The sequence below is a fragment of the Coregonus clupeaformis genome, chromosome 16 (assembly GCF_020615455.1).
Source record: "Coregonus clupeaformis isolate EN_2021a chromosome 16, ASM2061545v1, whole genome shotgun sequence".
NCBI classification, from domain to species: domain Eukaryota; kingdom Metazoa; phylum Chordata; class Actinopteri; order Salmoniformes; family Salmonidae; genus Coregonus; species Coregonus clupeaformis.
In genome coordinates, this window is record NC_059207.1 from 1,076,417 (window position 1) to 1,096,584 (window position 20,168).

Genomic DNA, 20,168 nt, shown 5'->3' on the forward strand with positions numbered 1-20,168 from the left:
GGCTATCTAATTGCTATCGCAGTAGGAGAGAGAGAAGAGAGACTCATTGAGGTCAATAATTGTACAACCATCATTACTTCTTATCAAGTCAACCCAGTAACAGTGAGATACGTTGTTTTTCTCCATAACTATTACCATGCACTACTGTGAATAACACTTAGAATGTGAAGCTTTTTTTGAAAGCAGTAGGATCCCAGTAGAAATCCATTGTTGAAAGAATTCAGACCTAAATTAACCTGAGTGTCAAGTCCACCGCTTCCCCAAATGACACTTGTTCTGACCATAGGAGATATTTTACTTTTAGAATAATTTACATGAGCAAGCACTGTGACATGGTTAGTGACGCATAAAGGGATATGACACATGGCACTCAGTAGAATCATTTGGTGACATCAGTTCTAAAGAACAAACAACCCTGTCACTCCTATTTTCTAAGGAAGATCTCTCACTGTTGATAGAAATGGGTCGTTCCGGTGGTTCAGGTTCACTAATTTACCTTAAATATACATTGAAATGAAATGCAGACAGCCCTGAACCACATGGAGTCCTTATAATTGGAACACGTATGTCATACTCAACATATTATGTAGAATTGATGTTTGGGAATTAGAAATAGAAAGTAGCTGTGGTCTGTAGAGACACCTGTAAAAACAGAGGCTTTGTCGACTTGAATTCCAGTTGACTCCCATGGGAAAGGCGTGTGCTGATCGAAAGACAAGTGTTTCATCGAGAAACATGAAAATATGCGGAATAGAAAGGGAGGTGTGGAGGAAGGAAGAGATCACACCCTGTAAAGGGTTTGCCAGACAGAAACAATTTCTACCACCCATACACAAAAATGTTTGGCACGCATGACTGTAAGTCGCTTTGGATAAAAGCGTCTGCTAAATGGCATATTATTATTTTTATTTCCTGGTTCCCAGTCAGTGTGAAACACAGCACTATTCCCTATATGCCTCCCAAATGGTACCCTATTCCTTATATTTAGTGCACTCCTTTTGACCAGGCTCTAGTCAAAAGTAGTGCACTATCGGGAATAGGGTACCATTTGGGACACAGCCCCTGACAAGCCTGGGAGTACACTGACCACAGAATAAATCACTAAGCTGCAATCACGTCGTTACTGTATGTGCACATACGTCCATGTGCGTCCACATCACAGTGAAGAACGACATCATTGCCAAAGATCTGTACCCCTGTACATAAGAATGACAGTAGATACTATGATAGGAGACCGCATGCTCATGTTGGCATACACCCGCACATTCTCAAAATGCTCTAATGCATAACACTGCTTCTAATGATATGTAATCTGTGAGGGTATCAAGTTGACGTGGGGAATTCACAAAATGTCACCAAAGGAGCTTTTCAACAATGTTTACTGGAACGGTAGAGGAAGAGATTGAAAGGTTGAGAAGAAACTATAGCCAACAATCAAGTGCAACTAGAGACAGGAGGAACTTGTTGCACGCATAGGCCTACTAATTTATATTCATATTCAAGCTTCCATTCTAGCCACACCTCTTTATTGTTCTCATAGTGTTCTGATAGCAAGATACTATACAGAGGTCTTCTTTACTGTCAGAGAGTTCACTCAAGTGTTTCTTTGCATTAGTTACTTGCTTCCAGCTTTGAATCTGAAGTGAGGTCTGGGTTCCCACAATGTAGGGTAAACAGTGGACATAACCACCCTTTGATGTGGGACTCAATAGTACAGCCTCAAATAAACATTTAAGCACCACTAATCTGACACTAGTTTGTTAACTATTTGATTTTATCAAATGATGAAATTAGTTGAAATTAAATTGGATGAATAATGTATTATAGTAAATAGGCTTCAGAGGAAAAGCATGATGATACAGTTTACTATCAGTTTCCTTATTAGGAAGTGGTCCTGTGATTGTAAGATGAAAAATAGATGTCACTTAACAGCAGGAAATCTTTCCCCCCAGCCAATGTGTTCCTTATTCCTAGACTCTCATTTCATTGTTGCTTGCATAAAGTAGGTGATTAATAAATAACTGAGAGAGTGCTAACACTGGGTATAGAAGTCAAAACATTTGGTGTCTGAATCATATTGGTATGTTTCTGGTCATGGGTCAAGTGTATCATGTTCTTGGTTCTCTCTCACAAGTCATGTCAGAGCTCGAACAATGCATCAAATACCCACAGAGCTCTGAGACAGATATTGATGAGTTAAATGATGATTGTTAAACATTTATTTATAATGAAGTGATATGGCAATATCAATTAGAGTATACAATAGATATAGAGTCACTCTTTACAAGTATCTCATATGTTATAAACCTCATATTGGTGTATAATAAAATCTGATAAAAGGTTTTCTATTTACAGGATCACAGTACAGTATATACTATATTATAAACTGGGTGGTTCGAGCACTAAATGCCGATTGGCTGAAAGCCGTGGTAGATCAGACCGTATACCACGGGTATGACAAAACATGTATTTTTACTGCTCTAATTACATTGGTAACCAGTTTATAATAGCGATAAGACACCTCGGGGGTTTGTGGTATATGGACAATATACTACGGCTAAGGGCTGTATCCAGGCACTTCGAGTCGCATCATGCTTAAGAATAGCCCTTAGGTATATTAAGCAATAAGGCCCCCTCGGGGCTTATTGCTTAATTGTAGGACAATATATTGCCATGGTAGTAATGTCCACACAGAATGAAACAGAACACTGTATTATATTTCATGTCTATGGATGTCCATATCCGTGGCTGCTGTCCTTTTGGTTGAAGCTGTGTTACTGGGCTTACTGACGACAGCCAGGCTGAGTTTGAGGTGAGTCCTGGCCTTGGTCCACCAGCGGCCCCAGTGGAACACTCTGAGGAAGGCCTGCTGGAAGTTGTCCCCGGCCAGGGTGTACAGAGCGAGGTTAAAGAAGGTATTGAGCCCCGCTATGGGCCTGGACAGGATATAAGCGGCGTGGACCCAGTGCTCCACCATACATGACGTCTCGGGCTTCCTCCTGGTGTCTACTCTTAGTATCCTCAGGACGTGGTAGGGCAGGAAGCACACCACAAACACCACCAGGATCACTACGGTGAGGCGGCGTGCCCGCACCCGGCGAGGGCTGTGGGTTTGGGGCCCATTGGCTAGTTTCCGGACGATACCGGAGTAACAAACCACCACCACCACTAGGGGCAGCAGGTAGCCCAGCACGGTCAGCAGCCAGCCGTACCACCACAGAACAGTCGGGTCGTTGCTAGCAAAGTCCAAACAGGTGCTCTTGTTGTTTCGCTTCTCCATGGTGATCATGGTGAGCATGGGCACTATCTCCGCCGCGGCTATAGCCCAGACCGTGGCGCACGCCACGATACCCCACCTCTTCTGCTGCACCTGCGCTGCCCTCAGAGGATGTGCCACCACGACATATCGAAACACAGCCAAACAGGTGAGAAACAGTATACTACCATATAGGTTAAAGTGGAAACTGAAACGCACAAAGCGACACATGAACTCGCCCAGGGTCCAGGAATCACCGTGGGTATAGTAGTAGACCAGGAAAGGCAGACTCAGGACATACAGAAGATCCGTCAACGCCAGGTTGACCATGATGATACTGCTGGACTTCCAGGGTCGTAGCTTGGCCAGGTAGATTGCGATGGAGGTGACGTTACCCAGCAGCCCTACAGCGAAAATGACACTGTACATGACTGGCAGGTAGTAGCGTTTCATCAGGTTGTCCACATTGGTGCAGTTATGGTCGGATTTGTTCCCGTCGTAGATGACGCTAGACATGACCGTACTGTGAGTGTTGTTATAGGCCTAGAAGAGGAACCTAAACAGAGACAGAGAGTTATATAATTATATACGTATACAGTGAGCTCCAAAAGTATTGGGACAGTGACACATTTGTTGTTGTTTTGGCTCTGTACTCCAGCACTTTGGATTTGAAACTACGGTTTAGCAATTACAACTCTTTTTGTACATAATGGAGGACCAACTTCTATGTGTATTAAAGTAGTAAAAAGTGAAGTATTTGGTCCCATAATATGTTTCTAAACACTTCTACATTAATGTGGATACTACTATGATTAAGGATAATCCTGAATGAATCATGAATAATGATGAGTGAGAAAGTTACAGAGGCATAAATATCATACCCCACCACAAAAATGCTAACCTCCCCTGTTATTGTAATGGTGAGAGGTTAGCATGTCTTGGGGGTATGGTATTTGTGAGTCTGTAACTTTCTCACTCATCATTATTCATGATTCATTCAGGACTATCCGTAATCATGGTGTAGTGAAGGTGCGTTCACATCACTAAAGGCTCTTCATTGCATGAGGAACACAATGGCATTGTTGACAAGCTTGCTAAGCAAGGTGATACTTGGGATATCACTCTGACAGATGTGACACCTGTCAGTGCAGTTTGGATCTTAAGGAGTATCAGAAAGATTTGTGGGTCTCTGATGGGGAATTAGAGGCTAACTTGAAGCGGGATTCACTGGTGACAGTTGTTCAGGGGATTGTACTTCAGGGTTGTAAATATGTGGTACCAGGCAAAAGCCTATAATCAAATTGTATATCGAATATTCTCCTGTTTCCTCTGATAAAACAGCTCAACTCGTGAAGCGGTTTTATTGGTGGCCAGGCTTGGCTGCTGATATAGACCATTGGTGTAAGACGTGCTTGGTGTGTGCGTCTGTTAACCAGTGGAGGCCTGGTCGTACAAGGCTCGGCAGGCCAGATCCACCGAGGGGTACCTGGGAGTCTTTGCAGATTGACTATATTGCAAAACAGCAGACTGTGTTGACTCAGTTACATGACAGACTCAAGGTCCTGTATGCACAGGCATCTCTGAGGCAACAGCAGTCAGACAGAGCAAACGACGCACTGTTCAATCCAGTGGTTGAAACTAAGTTCACAGAGGGGGACATGGTCATGGTGAGATTGTTCGTGAAAGAGAATGCTTTTGCGCCAAGATGGCATGGTCCTCACGAGGTCAAGGCTGTTAAGGCCCGACAGAAGTTTAAATGGTTTACACAATGTAAGCCATACTGGGGTCAAAGGTGATGAAGCAATGTTTTGACTTGGATGATCTTTGTTTTTTTCTATTTCTGTCTTAACAGGCTGGTGGTAGCTGTCCCCTGGACCCCAGAGGCCAGGAGAGTGATGGGACCAACCTGCATTGAATTAGGACTGTGAGTAGAGCGTAACCATGCTCTGGGGTCTGGGAGATGGGTATGGAAGCATAGTGGGCCATACACAAACAACCAGATTCCACTTTATCCTAAACAGATAGATATATGGCCCCCTGGGGTTACCTCAGGACCAAATTGTGCCACGCAGATCTGCTGTAACATAGGATCCAGCCATCTTCCCGCCTGCATAGACAAGGACTTTCAGCCCATTCACAAAGATATCAACTTTAAACTTGGCATTCATTTCCAATACAACAGAACAATCTGGTTCCAGGTATTGAATAAACCAAATACACCCATAGGTATACTGAACACACTTTATTCTGTTTATAACAATGGATCCCAAGAAGTGTTACCACATGACGGATCTGCTTCCTGCCACAAATAGGTGCATGTTGCACCTCATAACAGGACGCATCATAATATTGTTATTGCATTGTATAATCTAGATTTTCCTACAGGTGACCTCTACAGACTCAGACCTTTCGTCTGGACAAAACGCAGGAAGGGTATGTACTGTGTTAGTTCGTGTGCTGCTAATTTCACAGCCTGGACAAATGCAAAGACTTGTTCATGGTCAACTAAGTATTGTTTTAACCTTACTACATGCCAGTGGAGGCTGCTGAGGGGAGGACGGCTCATAATAATGTCTGGAACGGAGCGAATGGAATGGCACGAAACACATGGAAACCATGGGTTTGATGTTGTTGAGACCTTTCCACTAATTCCGCTCCAGCCATTACCAAGTGCCCGTCCTCCCCAATTAAGGTGCCACCAACCTCCTGTGCTACATGCGGCTATCACAAACCAACACAGTGTCCAAAACTATATCCAGTCCCTAAAGGTGGTCCTGTTAAAGGAAACATTAACAAGACCCTCTTGCATGATGTTTTTCTAGTTTTGGTCAATGTGTCCTCAAATCAAATCAAATCAAATCAAATTTTATTGGCCACATGCGCCGAATACAACAGGTGCAGACATTACAGTGAAATGCTTACTTAAAGCCCTTAACCAACAGTGCATTTATTTTTTATAAAAAAGTAGAATAAAACAACAAAAAAGTGTTGAGAAAAAAAGAGCAGAAGTAAAATAAAATAACAGTAGGGAGGCTATATATACAGGGGGGTACCGGTGCAGAGTCCATGTGCGGGGGCACTGGCTAGTTGAGGTAGTTGAAGTAATATGTACATGTGGGTAGAGTTAAAGTGACTATGCATAAATAATTAACAGAGTAGCAGCAGCGTAAAAAAATGGGGTGGGGGGGCAGTGAAAATAGTCCGGGTAGCCATGATTAGCTGTTCAGGAGTCTTATGGCTTGGGGGTAGAAGCTGTTGAGAAGTCTTTTGGACCTAGACTTGGCACTCCGGTACCGCTTGCCGTGCGGTAGCAGAGAGAACAGTCTATGACTAGGGCGGCTGGAATCTTTGACAATTTTGAGGGCCTTCCTCTGACACCGCCTGGTATAGAGGTCCTGGATGGCAGGAAGCTTGGCCCCAGTGATGTACTGGGCCGTACGCACTACCCTCTGTAGTGCCTTGCGGTCGGAGGCCAAGCAGTTGCCATACCTTGCGGTGATGCAACCAGTTAGGATGCTCTCGATGGTGCAGCTGTAGAATTTTTTGAGGATCTGAGGACCCAAGCCAAATCTTTTCAGTCTCCTGAGGGGGAATAGGCTTTGTCGTGCCCTCTTCACGACTGTCTTGGTGTGTTTGGACCATGATAGTTTGTTGGTGATGTGGACAACATACAGTATCTAATGTTCTGGCAGCATTCCAGGCTCATTGTAGCAGTAATGGTAGAACATACACATGGTTGCAGACCACAGGAGGTTGGTGGCACCTTAATTGGGGAGAACGGGCTCATGGTAATGACTGGAGCGGCATCAGTGGAATGGTATCAAATACATCTAACACATGGTTTCCAGGTGTTTGATGCCTTTCCATTTGCTCCATTCCGGCCATTATTATGAGCCGTTCTAATTTCAGGTTACAAGGGCAGACTTGCTGTCCAAGCCACACGCACACGTACAAGGCGTGGCTTCATCTGGGCTTTGACTGGCGTCTTTGGGGCTGGGAACTTCATGTCTAACATATATCAGCTGGCTAAACAATTACATTATACTGCATGGATTTCAAATCAAGTAGCTACTGGTTTTCAGCACCTGACGCTTGGTGATGATAGTATTATCAAGGCCGTCAAGTCAGAAGCTGAGACATTATTGAAGCTTAGTCACATGGTTTTTGTCCATGTGGGCGGCAGGTAGCTTAGTGGTTAAGAGCGTTGTGCCAGTAACCGAAAGGTCGCTGGTTCTAATCCCCGAGCCGACTAGGTGAAAAATCTGTCGATGTGCCCTTGAGCAAGGCACTTAACCCAAATTGCTCCTGTAAGTCGCTCTGGATAAGAGCGTCTGCTAAATGACTAAAATGTAAATGTCCAAACCTACACTGTGGAACATAATATAGCTTGTAGAACTTATGCACAGGACTTGTTCGCAGCTGCACGGCAGGAGATATTGGATCTCGGCCTGGGTAAGGCACCACGCCATGCGCTGAATGACCTTATTGGCCTGGGTAAGGCACCACGCCATGCGCTGAATGACCTTATTGGCCTGGGTAAGGCACCACGCCATGCGCTGAATGACCTTATTGGCCTGGGTAAGGCACCACGCCATGCGCTGAATGACCTTATTGGCCTGGGTAAGGCACCACGCCATGCGCTGAATGACCTTATTGGCCTGGGTAAGGCACCACGCCATGCGCTGAATGACCTTATTGGCCTGGGTAAGGCACCACGCCATGCGCTGAATGACCTTATTGGCCTGGGTAAGGCACCACGCCATGCGCTGAATGACCTTATTGGCCTGGGTAAGGCACCACGCCATGCGCTGAATGACCTTATTGTTTCACTTGGACTAGAGAAATGGTTCAAGTCAGACAATATTCAGAATATTCAATATGCAGAACTGTTAGCCGCTGTGATGATGTACAATTCTAAAGAATGTGTTGGCTGTATTGGTTTTTATGGAACTTCCCTTTTATTCTTCCGGATCAAGTATTTCCAACTCAAGCTCCATCCACCCTTTGGGAGTGAGTGGTCGTTAAAGACCAAGTCATAAAATGGGATCCCGTTGCTGGCTATTTTTGTATTAATGGTACTGATATGTCGGTAACAACTCGGTTTTGTTGTCATGAGACTTCAGTTATGTAATTTGCACTTGTAATACAATACAATCTGTAACTTTTAACGATATTAAACTGATGAGTGTACGATCACTTCACGCTATCCTGATGCTATGTGATAAGTGAGATGAATTATTTATCCTACGGGGGCCTGACCTGTCCAGCTAACCACACTTTCTGCTTGGAAGTGACTGAGGATTTCACAATGGGACAGCTGAATATTCTATGCAGGGTACCCCTGGACACTGACATTGCCCCCTGGTGGGAGGATAGCTTCTACGAGGAGAGCACCAGGTCTCTGACGGAGCCCATGGTACAGGAGCTTCAGCAGGATACCAGCTACCATCTTGCACACTCCCAGGTCGAAGTCATCCTGGCCAAGAAGACCGCAACTATCCTGACCAGCGCCTCCATTGCCTCAGCCAAATACGCATACACCTGGTGGGACTGGGTGTATCGCGCGTGCGTCTTGGCAAGCCTGCTAGTGGTAACTTTAGTACTGTGTTGCAATTGCAGACATTAGATCACCTCTCTTCGTACTTCTACTTCTTTCGCTATGGTACCTCTGGTTCTTTCACAACCCAGACGTGCCAAACGGGGGATTACTGTAGTCGGAAATAGAGAGAGTGAACTAATGTGAACGATGGTGATGAAGATGCGTTTAGCGATTTGCTGGCGCCGAGGCCCAGCGTGATGATTCAATCTCCATTTATGGCATTGTTTGAGTGACAGACCATCTGTGGGCTATCACAGGGGTCAAACACACCTTATCTGGGTCAATCTCGATGAAGAGAAATTCACATAGAAGTCCTAAGGTCACTGAAGCAAGGAGAGGTGAAGACTGATGAAACTTGAATCGATGAAATTAATTTAACTGTGTGAATTAAATGATCATGTTTGGATTGTTTCAAGAGTTCACAAAGAGCTATGAATTATGATATATTTTATTGTACTGTAACTGCTATGGATTTATTGTTACTGTTCATCCTACAGCGGATAGTTAAAAGAGGAGCAACACAGGGGTTTGCTCTTATCATACAGTGTTGAGATGTGGTGATTAGATTAGAGAATGCGTGTGAAGTTTTATGCCTTTTGTTTTAATGTTTTGGGCCATGCAAAACGATGTTAATTAGACGATGGTAGATACTGGGATTCAGCGCTCTTCGAAGAATAAAAGATGGGTTTAAACATTGATCATGGAGTCATTGGTAAACCGATCTCCTGATGTACGTTTGTATGTCATAGTAGTGAGTTGTTAAGACTTAGGACATTTTGTATTATTTTTATTGTGAAGATTTCTGGTATGTACCATTTGCTAATTGTATTCCTATTGCGTAACTGCAATAAATCTGATTACTTTTAAATTGATACGATCCGTAGTCCTCACATTTCTGAGTAATATTCCTTGAATTATTATTTGGTGAAATGTCTAATGGTAAATGTTATTCACAATACACATAGCATATATGCTCGGTCTCTAACTGTGCATCTCTGAGCTAAGGTTAACTCAATAATTTAATGCTAGGACATTGATTGAAAGATATTAGCTCCTTGTTCCTTAGCCTGTTAATAATTGCATAACGGTAAACCTAGCCATGTGCATCTTATAGTATTCCGAGTGGTGATGCAAGGCTCACAACCTTGGCTATACCCACTGGATACGATTATGGGCCAATAGCCTTCACATAGTAATGTTGTCAGATAGTACATCATCCTCAGACGAAGTGAATTCTATTCTACAATGGTGACATCCACATTCATTTAGAAGTGTTTAGAAACATATTCTATTCTTATTTACAATAAAAGTGACTCCAAAATGACATAATACATTATTTTCCATTCATTTCTTTTGAGTACAAAATTGTCTGAAACACAACCAAAACAAACAGCAAATGCATCCAACACATTTGTAGAGTCACAGGCATTTCCGATTGGTCAAATGTGATGAAACTCCGCAGGACTGTAGAACCTACCAACAGTAACGATCCCTGCTATTAGGCCTACTTCTACCACAGTCAACACAGAATATCTGTTAAACAATCTGCATACTGGGAGGCAGCAGGAAATCTGGTCACAATGCGGACAAAGTGAACGGAGAAGAGACACATTTTAATAAAATGTGTAGATGCAACAACTACAATGTGGGCACAATAAGAATGTGGATAAGGTCAGGACAAAGGACGCATGTTAGCGCCAGGTATAAACAAGGCTAGAGATACAGTTAGTGATATTGCAACTTACAGTCAGTCAGTCAGTCAGTCAGTGCTGCTCCCTCAGTCATCGGTGTCCTCTGTGAGACTTTCCCCCTCCTCCTCTTTCCTAAACATCAGCCACCTCTGGTCCCTCCTTTCAGCTGCATTAACCTCCTACAGCACTGTCTGGCACCCACAACGGGAAAACCCAAGCATGTCACGCACTTTGCCTTTTTTGGGCGCGACCTCATTTTTGGGCGCGATCATATTTCAGTTGTATTTGACAGTAAACTATTTAACATATACTGGAAGTACAGTAGTACTTCCTCTTCACTATGGGTACAGTACATAATTCCTGTGCAGCAGTTAAATACAGTGAGGGAAAAAAGTATTTGATCCCCTGCTGATTTTGTACGTTTGACCACTGACAAAGACATGATCAGTCTATAATTTTAATAGTAGGTTTATTTGAACAGTGAGACAGAACAGCAACAAAAAAATCCAGAAAAACGCATGTCAAAAATGTTATAAATTGATTTGCATTTTAATGAGGGAAATAAGTATTTGACCCCTCTGCAAAACATGACTTAGTACTTGGTGGCAAAACCCTTGTTGGCAATCACAGAGGTCAGACGTTTCTTGTAGTTGGCCACCAGGTTTGCACACATCTCAGGAGGGATTTTGTCCCACTCCTCTTTGCAGATCTTCTCCAAGTCATTAAGGTTTCGAGGCTGACGTTTGGCAACTCCAACCTTCAGCTCCCTCCACATATTTTCTATGGGATTAAGGTCTGGAGACTGGCTAGGCCACTCCAGGACCTTAATGTGCTTCTTCTTGAGCCACTCCTTTGTTGCCTTGGCCGTGTGTTTTGGGTCATTGTCATGCTGGAATACCCATCCACAACCCATTTTGAATGCCCTGGCTGAGGGAAGGAGGTTCTCACCAAAGATTTGATGGTACATAGTCCCTTTGATGCAGTGAAGTTGTCCTGTCCCCTTAGCAGAAAAACACCCCCAAAGCATAATGTTTCCACCTCCATGTTTGACGGTGGGGATGGTGTTCTTGGGGTCATAGGCAGCATTCCTCCTCCTCCAAACACGGCGAGTTGAGTTGATGCCAAAGAGCTCGATTTTGGTCTCATCTGAACACAACACTTTCACCCAGTTCTCCTCTGAATCATTCAGATGTTCATTGGCAAACTTCAGACGGGCCTGTATATGTGCTTTCTTGAGCAAGGGGACCTTGCGGGCGCTGCAGGATTTCAGTCTTTCACGGCGTAGTGTGTTACCAATTGTTTTCTTGGTGACTATGGTCCCAGCTGCCATGAGATCATTGACAAGATCCTCCCGTGTAGTTCTGGGATGATTCCTCACCATTCTCATGATCATTGCAACTCCACGAGGTGAGATCTTGCATGGAGCCCCAGGCTGAGGGAGATTGACAGTTATTTTGTGTTTCTTCCATCCAACTGTTGTTACCTTCTCACCAAGCTGCTTGGCGATGGTCTTGTAGCCCATTCCAGCCTTGTGTAGGTCTACAATCTTGTACCTGACATCCTTGGAGAGCTCTTTGGTCTTGGCCATGGTGGAGAGTTTGGAATCTGATTGATTGATTGCTTCTGTGGACAGGTGTCTTTTATACAGGTAACAAACTGAGATTAGGAGCACTCCCTTTAAGAGTGTGCTCCTAATCTCAGCTTATTACCTGTATAAAAGACACCTGGGAGATTGAGAGGGGGTCAAATACTTATTTCCCTCATTAAAAAGCAAATCAATTTATAACATTTTTGACATGCGTTTTTCTGGATTTTGTTGTTGTTATTCTGTCTCTCACTGTTCAAATAAACCTACCATTAAAATTATAGACTGATAATTTCTTTGTCAGTGGGCAAACGTACAAAATCAGCAGGGGATCAAATACTTTTTTCCCTCACTGTAGAGGGAGGAATAACGTGGAGTACATTGAGCAGCGTTATCACCCCTCAGTGCTAGTGGTTTAGTTGCTTAGTGTTACTGTACTGTATTATGATGTCACATGTCCTGAATTTGGCATCAGCCTGCTGGTTGATATGCTTGATGCATGTTGATGACAGACATTAGTTAACCAGAAATGGATGACGGTGAAAACAGTCAAAATCTGTGGTGGTTATAAGTATTTAGTAATATTACAGTGCAAGTTCAAATCATGAATGTAAAGGGTGTCTAGAGGTAGTTCTGATCTAGTGAACGTGCCCACATTTACAAAAGTAAAACATATGCTCCTATAATTCTTTGTGGTGAATGTGGCATTTGTTCCTAGAGTTTTGGTGTCAAGTTCACCTACAATTAATCTCTAGGACAGACTACGTAACATAGACATTTCCAGTTCTGGGTTACCAGTGGTGTAAAGTACTTAAGTAAAAATACTTTAAAGTATTACTTAAGTAGTTTTTTGGGTATCTGTACTTTACTTTACTATTTATATTTTTGACTACTTTTACTTTTACTTCACTACATTCCTAAAGAAAATAATATACTTTTTACTCCATACATTTTCCCTGACACCCAAAAGTACTCATTACATTTTGAATGCTTAGCAGAACAGGAAAATGGTCCAATTCACACACTTATCAAGAGAACATCCCTGGTCATCCCTACTGCCTCTGATCTGGCGGACTCACGAAACTCGAATGCTTTGTTTGTAAATTATGTCGGAGTGTTGGAGATTGCCCCTGGCTATCCGCAAATAAAAAAGAGAAGGAAATTGTGCCGTCTGGTTTGCTTAATATAAGGAATTTGAAATGATTTATACTTTTACTTTTACTTTTGATACTTAAGTATATTTTAACAATTACATTTACTTTTGATACTAAAGTATATTTAAATCCAAATACTTTTAGACTTTTTCTCAAGTAGTATTTTACTGGGTGACTTTCACTTTTACTTTACTAAGGTATGACAGTTGGGTACTTTTTCCACCACCGTGGGTTACGGAGATGAACCTACTGTATGTCAAACCTACTGTGGAAATCTACTGTGAACTACAGTGTTGGGATGACACATGCACAATGCAGGACAGTTGTTTAAACCGGCCTATGAGTTGGTGTTTAACCTGTTTGTTTTTACTATACCAACCGGCTCTCACCTAGATTTCATTACGTCATTTTCCATATCTTCGACCTGAATCTCGTAAAACATGAGTGCTATGCGCAGACAAATGTTTGAACTAAACTAGCCATAAAAATGGCTACTGTTACTCTAAACTCAAAACCACCAAAACAGGAGTTTTTGAACAAATATTTATTTTACAAAAAAAGCTAGCTAAATACACATTGTGGGTTACTCTATAATGAAGGAAACTAATATACTGATGCGGTCTTCACTGAAGCAAAGTAGATGTGGTTTTTATTGTACAGAAATCCACCTGAGATCAGAGAGAGACAAACAGAAACTCACGACACAATCAACCAATAAGAGTCCACATTTGAGCTGTCATGTAACAGTGACACCGCCTCTATTCCTGAAATGGAAAGACTACCCAGAGAAGATGGTGGTAGTCCGGGCAGACAGAGGGCATCACAGGGGGCAGCTAGGGTCTAGAGTTTGGGCATCTTGGCAGCGTTGAGGCGCATGGATACGCAGGAGGAGCCGGCGGCGTAACGCATCTCCCTCAGCATCCCGCTCCATTCCTTCTTGTCCTCCTCGTACCTAACACAGTGAAAAGGAAGATACAGTGATGAGGAACAGAACAAGACGTAGTTGATTGTTTGTACAGTACCACTGACCAAGTAGGGCCCTCTCCTTTATTTTTGATGTAGCTTTACCTTTATTTCTTATCATACGTTTCTATAACAAATTATTATAATTGAACTAAGATGAATAAGTTCTACTTTCTTGTCCACAGGAATGGAAATGGAAACAAACAAACCCAAAACAAACAGGGTTGAACAATGTGAACTTGTGTTGGCTCACCGAGCTACTGCCTAGGCTTTAGCACAATGGGCTAACACAGTCCTGTTGCATGCATGAAGAAGACCTCGGTTTGAATCCCGGTCAATAACATAATAACATTAAAAGAGGGGACTTACTGCCAAACATCAGTGACCTCTGCGGGGACCACCTCCTTGTTATCATTCTGGATGATGGTGAAGCCTCCTACGGCGTACAGGGCCCCCTCACTGCTCAGCAGGTTCACTGAGCTCCTCTCCTGGGGAAATTCTGTGAACTCCTCCCATCTGGGAAAGAAGGTCATTAGGGATACCGTCAGGGGGACTCATTATAATTAAGGCCATCCTGACTCAAGATGACTAATAACGTTTACGATCCAGAACCAGCAAATGGTGTTATGAAGAGTGATATTAAAAGGTGTAACAAGTTCGTAAACTGATTTATCACCAAAGAAAATGCTACATACTTGTTTGTTCCAAAGTCGTAGACTTCAGATGCAGCAGTGAGGCCTTCCTCGTTGACTCCACCAGCCACCACGATCTTTCCGTTGTGAACGACGGCTCCGAACATGGCTCTGGCTGTCTTCATGGCAGCCAGCTCCCTCCACTCCGACTGCTTGTGGTTGTATACAAACATCTTGTTCAGGGCTTTGCTGCGCAGGAGAATGATAGACAGGGTTGTCAGATCTCAGGAAAGCAGTATAGAAAGACTGTGATGGATTTAGTTACGGTTAGGATTCAGTAAATCAGACAACATGTAAGACTGGATGTGCTTACATGCAGTGGAGGCTGCTGAGGGGAGGACGGCTCATAATAGTGGCTGGAATGGAGCAAATGGAATGGTATCAAACACATCAAAGACGTGGTTTCCATGTGTTTGATACCATTCCATTGACTCCATTACAGCCATTATTATGAGCCGTCCTCCCCTCAGCAGCCTCCACTGCTTTACATGTAACCCAAAGAATACATTATTTTCACTACGGTCACGTTTGAATAACTGTATATTTTACCATGTGTAGTTCCATAATCAAAATAATGACTTCTACACTAGCTCTATGGTCTAGCATGCTCAGTTCTTATAATGATAGACTACAAACAGCTGCAGCTCACACCATATCTTTAGCACGACACACGCACGCACACACACACACACACACAGACACACACACAAACACACACACACACACTTTTTCTATCGTCGTGGGAACCAAATATTTATTTCCATTCAAAATCCTATTTTCCTTAACCCCTAACCCTAGCCCTAACCTAACCTTAACCCCTGAACCTAACCATAACCCTAACGCCTAACCCTAATTGTAACCCAAACCCTAAACGTAACACCTAAGCTTAAAATAGCCTTTGTCTTCATGGAGATGTGGGAAATGTCCCCACGTGAGAGAATTGTCCTTGTTTTACTATCCTTGTGGGGACTTTGGGGGAATTCAGGTCCCCACAAGGATAGAGGAACAAGACCACACACACACACACACACACACACACACACATACTTGTCATCAGTCTTTCCTCCAATGCAGTACACCAGACCCTTATGGGAGACCACAGAATGGCCGTGGATCTTCAGGGGAAGCTTTTTGGTCTCACTCCACTTCATCTTCCTGGGGAAAGCCATTACAGAACAGGAGGGTCAAAACACACATGGTAGAGAGAGGCGCTGAGAAGTCCTATATCTTTCTACTGTACTGAGTGAATGAGACATATTGAATGCTATTCCACTCACTGGACATCATAGCACATCACAGAGTCCAAACACTCGTTGCTCTGGAGGTCTTTTCCAGCAATAGCGAACAGCAGGTTCTCACACTCTCCCATGTTGAAAAGAGCTCTAGGGGAAGGCATGGGGGGAAGAGCTACCCAGTCAGCTGCAAGAGTGTCCAACTGAAATACAAAGGGTTGAATGAATGAATGAATGAATGAATGAATGAATGAATGAATGAATGAATGAATGAATTGCCTGCATTCATCTGTTATGAATAAATATTATGAATAAAGACAGCGTTTTGTGCTATTGACATCATTTTATTCTAACATCAAACAAAGACTTTTGGCGATGTTACATAGTGAGCTAACGTAGATTAGAAAAGGCAAATATTACCAATAGAAGATTTGAAACCATCAAAAGAGTGACCCAAACTCTAAATGGTTACCTGATAGAAGTAGCACTGCAGGGGAGCGTCCTTGTCCTCCTCATCCACAAACAGTCCTCCGATGAGGTAGAGCTGGTTCTTCTGTGACGTTAGGCTGACGTGGTTCCGGGGGATCTGTTCCGACATGGCCGCCAGGAAACACTCGTTCTCGTTGACGTCGTATGCCACCGCTGCGGTGTCGTTGATCATCAGTATCAGGTCGCGGACGTACATGCCGTGGCGACGGTTATTGTTCAGGAAACCTGGGAAAACATCCTCTGCCTCGCTACCCTCGCCCTCCGCCCCCTCATCCCCAGCTACCTTCTCCTTCTTCTCTGGGAGTTTCCCCTGGAACGCGTCTTTGATAATCTGGACCTTCTTCAGGAGTTCCGGGTTGGCCTTGATGATCTCATCCGTCTCCACTTTGTCATGGAAGTATTTCTCGGGCATGAGGCGGAAGCGGATGCACTCGAAGGCGTCACCCAGTACCTGGACGCGTTTGTCCTTGTCGTTGCGGACCCATTTCATGAGGGCTTCGAACACTGTCTCCTCCTTCTCCACATTGAGCGAGTCGCCACCAATGACAGCGAACAGTTCATGAGCGGCCAGCTGGAGGAACTCCTCGTCTTTAGAGAGGATCTCGAAGCGGTCTGCGATGTAGTCGCGGGCGGACACTGCCAACCTGGGAACGTTGAGGACCAGACCCATCCTGAAGATTGCCAGACAGTTGGTCACGGAGAGCTTCTTCTGAAGATAGTTAACACACACGGTGAAGACTGAAGGAATCTGGAAACGATTGGCCACGGCAAATATGTCCTGCACATTGTCGTCGGTGAGGTCAATCTCGGCCGAGTACAGATAGGTGATGATCATGTCCAAGATGGAGGGATTGACATCGTCCAGGACCACCTCCTTGGTGGCCTCTACCTCCTTGCCGTCCTCAGAGAAGAAGATCTCCCTGAAGTATGGGCTGCAGGCAGCCATAATGAGTTTATGGCAGGGGAAGCTCCGGTCGCCCACTTTCAGCGTGCAGTCCACAAACTTGTTCTCGTTCAGCAGCTCCTTGAGGCCATCCTGGAGCAAGGTGCTCTGGAAGAGGCGCAGCTCCTCCTTGATGGCTTTGGGGTCCATGGTGTGGGGAAAATGGTGGCTTGCGAAGGGGAAGAAATGGTGGCCACAGGTCCTCTTGGCACCCAGTCCAGGCTAGAAAAGGCTGAGCAGAGAAAAGGTTCCCAGCCTGAATCCCCCACTGCCTACTGCAATTTAATCCTTTCCCCTCTAAATATAGCCGCCTGCCTGCCTCAGCCGGTAGGAATCTCAGCTCTGCCAAATCTGAATGCGGAGCCCGACTCATACAGCTGTCACGGACTGAAAGAAGCAACTGGGGTGTCCGGGGTATAGCCCACTACCATGATTCAGCCTCAACACTGTCATTGGTTTAGTACTGGCTAAAGAGGGATAATGTTGTCAAAGCTACTGGTTATTAACCCAATATTGGTTGTTTAGACCAGTGTCTCCACCCTGTATCTCAGTAGCTTTAAATAATGTCAAAGGATGTTAACTTTGTGACATGTTTTTTCATTCATTCATTCCCATTCATTCATTTCCAAACAGACATACAAGCTAGGGTGTCTCTCAATTCAAATATTTAAAGCGGATTCTAGGATATTATGTCCCTATGCTACTGTGCAAAATACAATGTACTGTCGTTTTTATTGAATTTAGCCCTAAGACTGACTAGACTTGGATTCTACTGAGGAAGGTTGAGAAAAGTTGAGGAGCGTTGAGCAGCAGCAGCTGTCAGACAGACAGACCTCTCCACCTATCAGCACTCCTCCTCATTTTCCCTTAATTGTTCTGGGGGGTCATAGGACTGCTGACAGGGGGCGGGGCATTCAACTTCAAGTCCTGAAAATAGTCACTTTGTCTTGAATTACACTGTCCTCTCAGAGTAGGCTTTCATCTCTATAAAACTTGTGTGCCTAGAGATGAAATATATAGAAGTTAAACTTCGCTTGATTATAAGTCAAAGTGTTTGGAGTTGGGTGGCAGTGTGGACACTGTCATTGACGACACTAAAGATAGACCATTTGGTCAGGAGTGGAGTGTCTCACATGTAATATAAATATAGTGTAGTGCACAGACAGCAGTGTCACCTGGCCAATATTAGAAATGGATACCTATGGATTGCCGTGGCTACAGGAAGAGGTTCCTAAGTTCATAGAAAGTGAGATTTAGAGAATACTTTCAAAGTACATTAATCTTGTTTGTATTGATGAAAATATTAAGTGGTTTAGTTACATTCACAGGCGTTTATTTACTCTCTATGAAAAGTCATTTTCTCAGAGCATGATGCATTTGTAGACAGATACACTATCCATTTCAATAGGACAGGTTTCACAAACGATTGACATCTCAAAACGGTTCTCTATCTATCAAATAGATTGTCAGAAGAAATGGTCATAGTTAAAACAACAATGTAAGTGTGATCTCTATCAAACTTGATTGAATTTGCCTATAGTAGTAACACGTGCACGTTGGAAGAGCCATTACACACTAAAAAAGGAATGGTTCTAGATAGTACCAGAAAGGGGTTCTTTGGCTTGTAACTATAACGGAACCCTTTCTGGTGCACTATTTTAAATTTTTACATGACGCTCTTATCCAGAGTGACTTACAGGAGCAATTAGGGTTAAGCGCCTTGCTCAAGGGCACATCAACAGATTTTTCACCTAGTCTGCTCGGGGATTAGAACCAGCGACCTTTCAGTTACTGGCACAACGCTCTTAACCACTAAGCTACCTGCCGCCCCGTTCCTTTCTTAAACCCTTTAAATAAGGTTCTATATAGCACTAAAAAGGATTCTGCTATGGTTACAACCCTTTTTGGGGCTATATAGAACCCTTTTATGGTTCTTTATAGAACATTTATGGAGAATGGTTCTATAAAGAACATTTATCAATCTAAAAGGTTCTTTGTAGATAACTTTGAAGAACCATACAGGTTTTTTTTTATTCTGGTCAGCCATATTATATTGTTAAAGTTCTATAGCTGTTATTATTTTGTTTAGTGACAAGTTGAATCAAGTGAGCTACCTCTGGAACAGCTGGGGGTCGCTGAGGATATTTAGGAAACCACTCTCAATTGACAAGGCTATACATGAGTCTTACAAGACACTGAAACTGGACATAGTCATATATAATGGCATAATACAACACATTAGATCGACTGGAATGACACTCTCACTCACGGTTGCACAAAAAGAGCTGTGCGCAAACCACACCCCAACATATTAGAATGAGCCTGCGCACCTACGTTTTAATTATCACTAAAAGAGCAAAGAACCCTTTTGAGAACTGTAAAGAACCATTGAAGAGCTCAAAGAGTTATTTGAGTCATTATGGTTCCACATAGAACCATAACCCTTCCCACAGAATCCTTGACGAACCCTCGTTTCTAGTGTGTTTCAGGCAAGGCAACTTTTCACCAGCAGAGGACACAATACAACTACAGTATAATCTGTATGAACCAGTGTGAAATATATG

The 20,168-nt window shown here is 43.5% G+C and overlaps 2 protein-coding genes and 1 pseudogene across 3 annotated transcripts; 1 reads left to right on the forward strand and 2 right to left on the reverse strand.

Annotated features, from left to right (window-relative positions):
* Positions 1-2,534: 2,534 nt before the first annotated feature.
* On the reverse strand, positions 2,535-10,784 carry LOC121558133 (2-oxoglutarate receptor 1-like). The gene is made up of 2 exons (XM_045225836.1): positions 10,601-10,784; positions 2,535-3,812 (listed from the first exon to the last, which is right to left on the reverse strand). Exon 2 carries the CDS (start codon positions 3,770-3,772, stop codon positions 2,714-2,716), a length of 1,059 nt encoding a protein of 352 aa, XP_045081771.1. The 5' UTR covers positions 3,773-3,812; positions 10,601-10,784; the 3' UTR covers positions 2,535-2,713.
* LOC121558111 lies at positions 7,618-9,727 on the forward strand (annotated as a pseudogene).
* Positions 10,785-13,917: 3,133 nt separating the features above from the next.
* klhl41b (kelch-like family member 41b) lies at positions 13,918-17,930 on the reverse strand. Of its 2 annotated transcripts, XM_041871605.2 has the most exons (6): positions 16,645-17,906; positions 16,218-16,375; positions 15,988-16,095; positions 14,944-15,129; positions 14,618-14,764; positions 13,918-14,237 (listed from the first exon to the last, which is right to left on the reverse strand). In XM_041871605.2, the coding sequence occupies exons 1-6, from the start codon at positions 17,752-17,754 to the stop codon at positions 14,126-14,128; spliced, it is 1,821 nt and encodes a 606-aa protein (XP_041727539.2). In that variant the 5' UTR covers positions 17,755-17,906; the 3' UTR covers positions 13,918-14,125. The 2 variants fall into 2 exon arrangements, with proteins under 2 accessions (XP_041727539.2, XP_045081461.1); XM_045225526.1 differs by lacking the exons at positions 13,918-14,237; positions 14,618-14,764; positions 14,944-15,129 and adding an exon at positions 15,571-15,665 and having other exon boundaries at positions 15,953-16,095; positions 16,645-17,930.
* Positions 17,931-20,168: the final 2,238 nt, after the last annotated feature.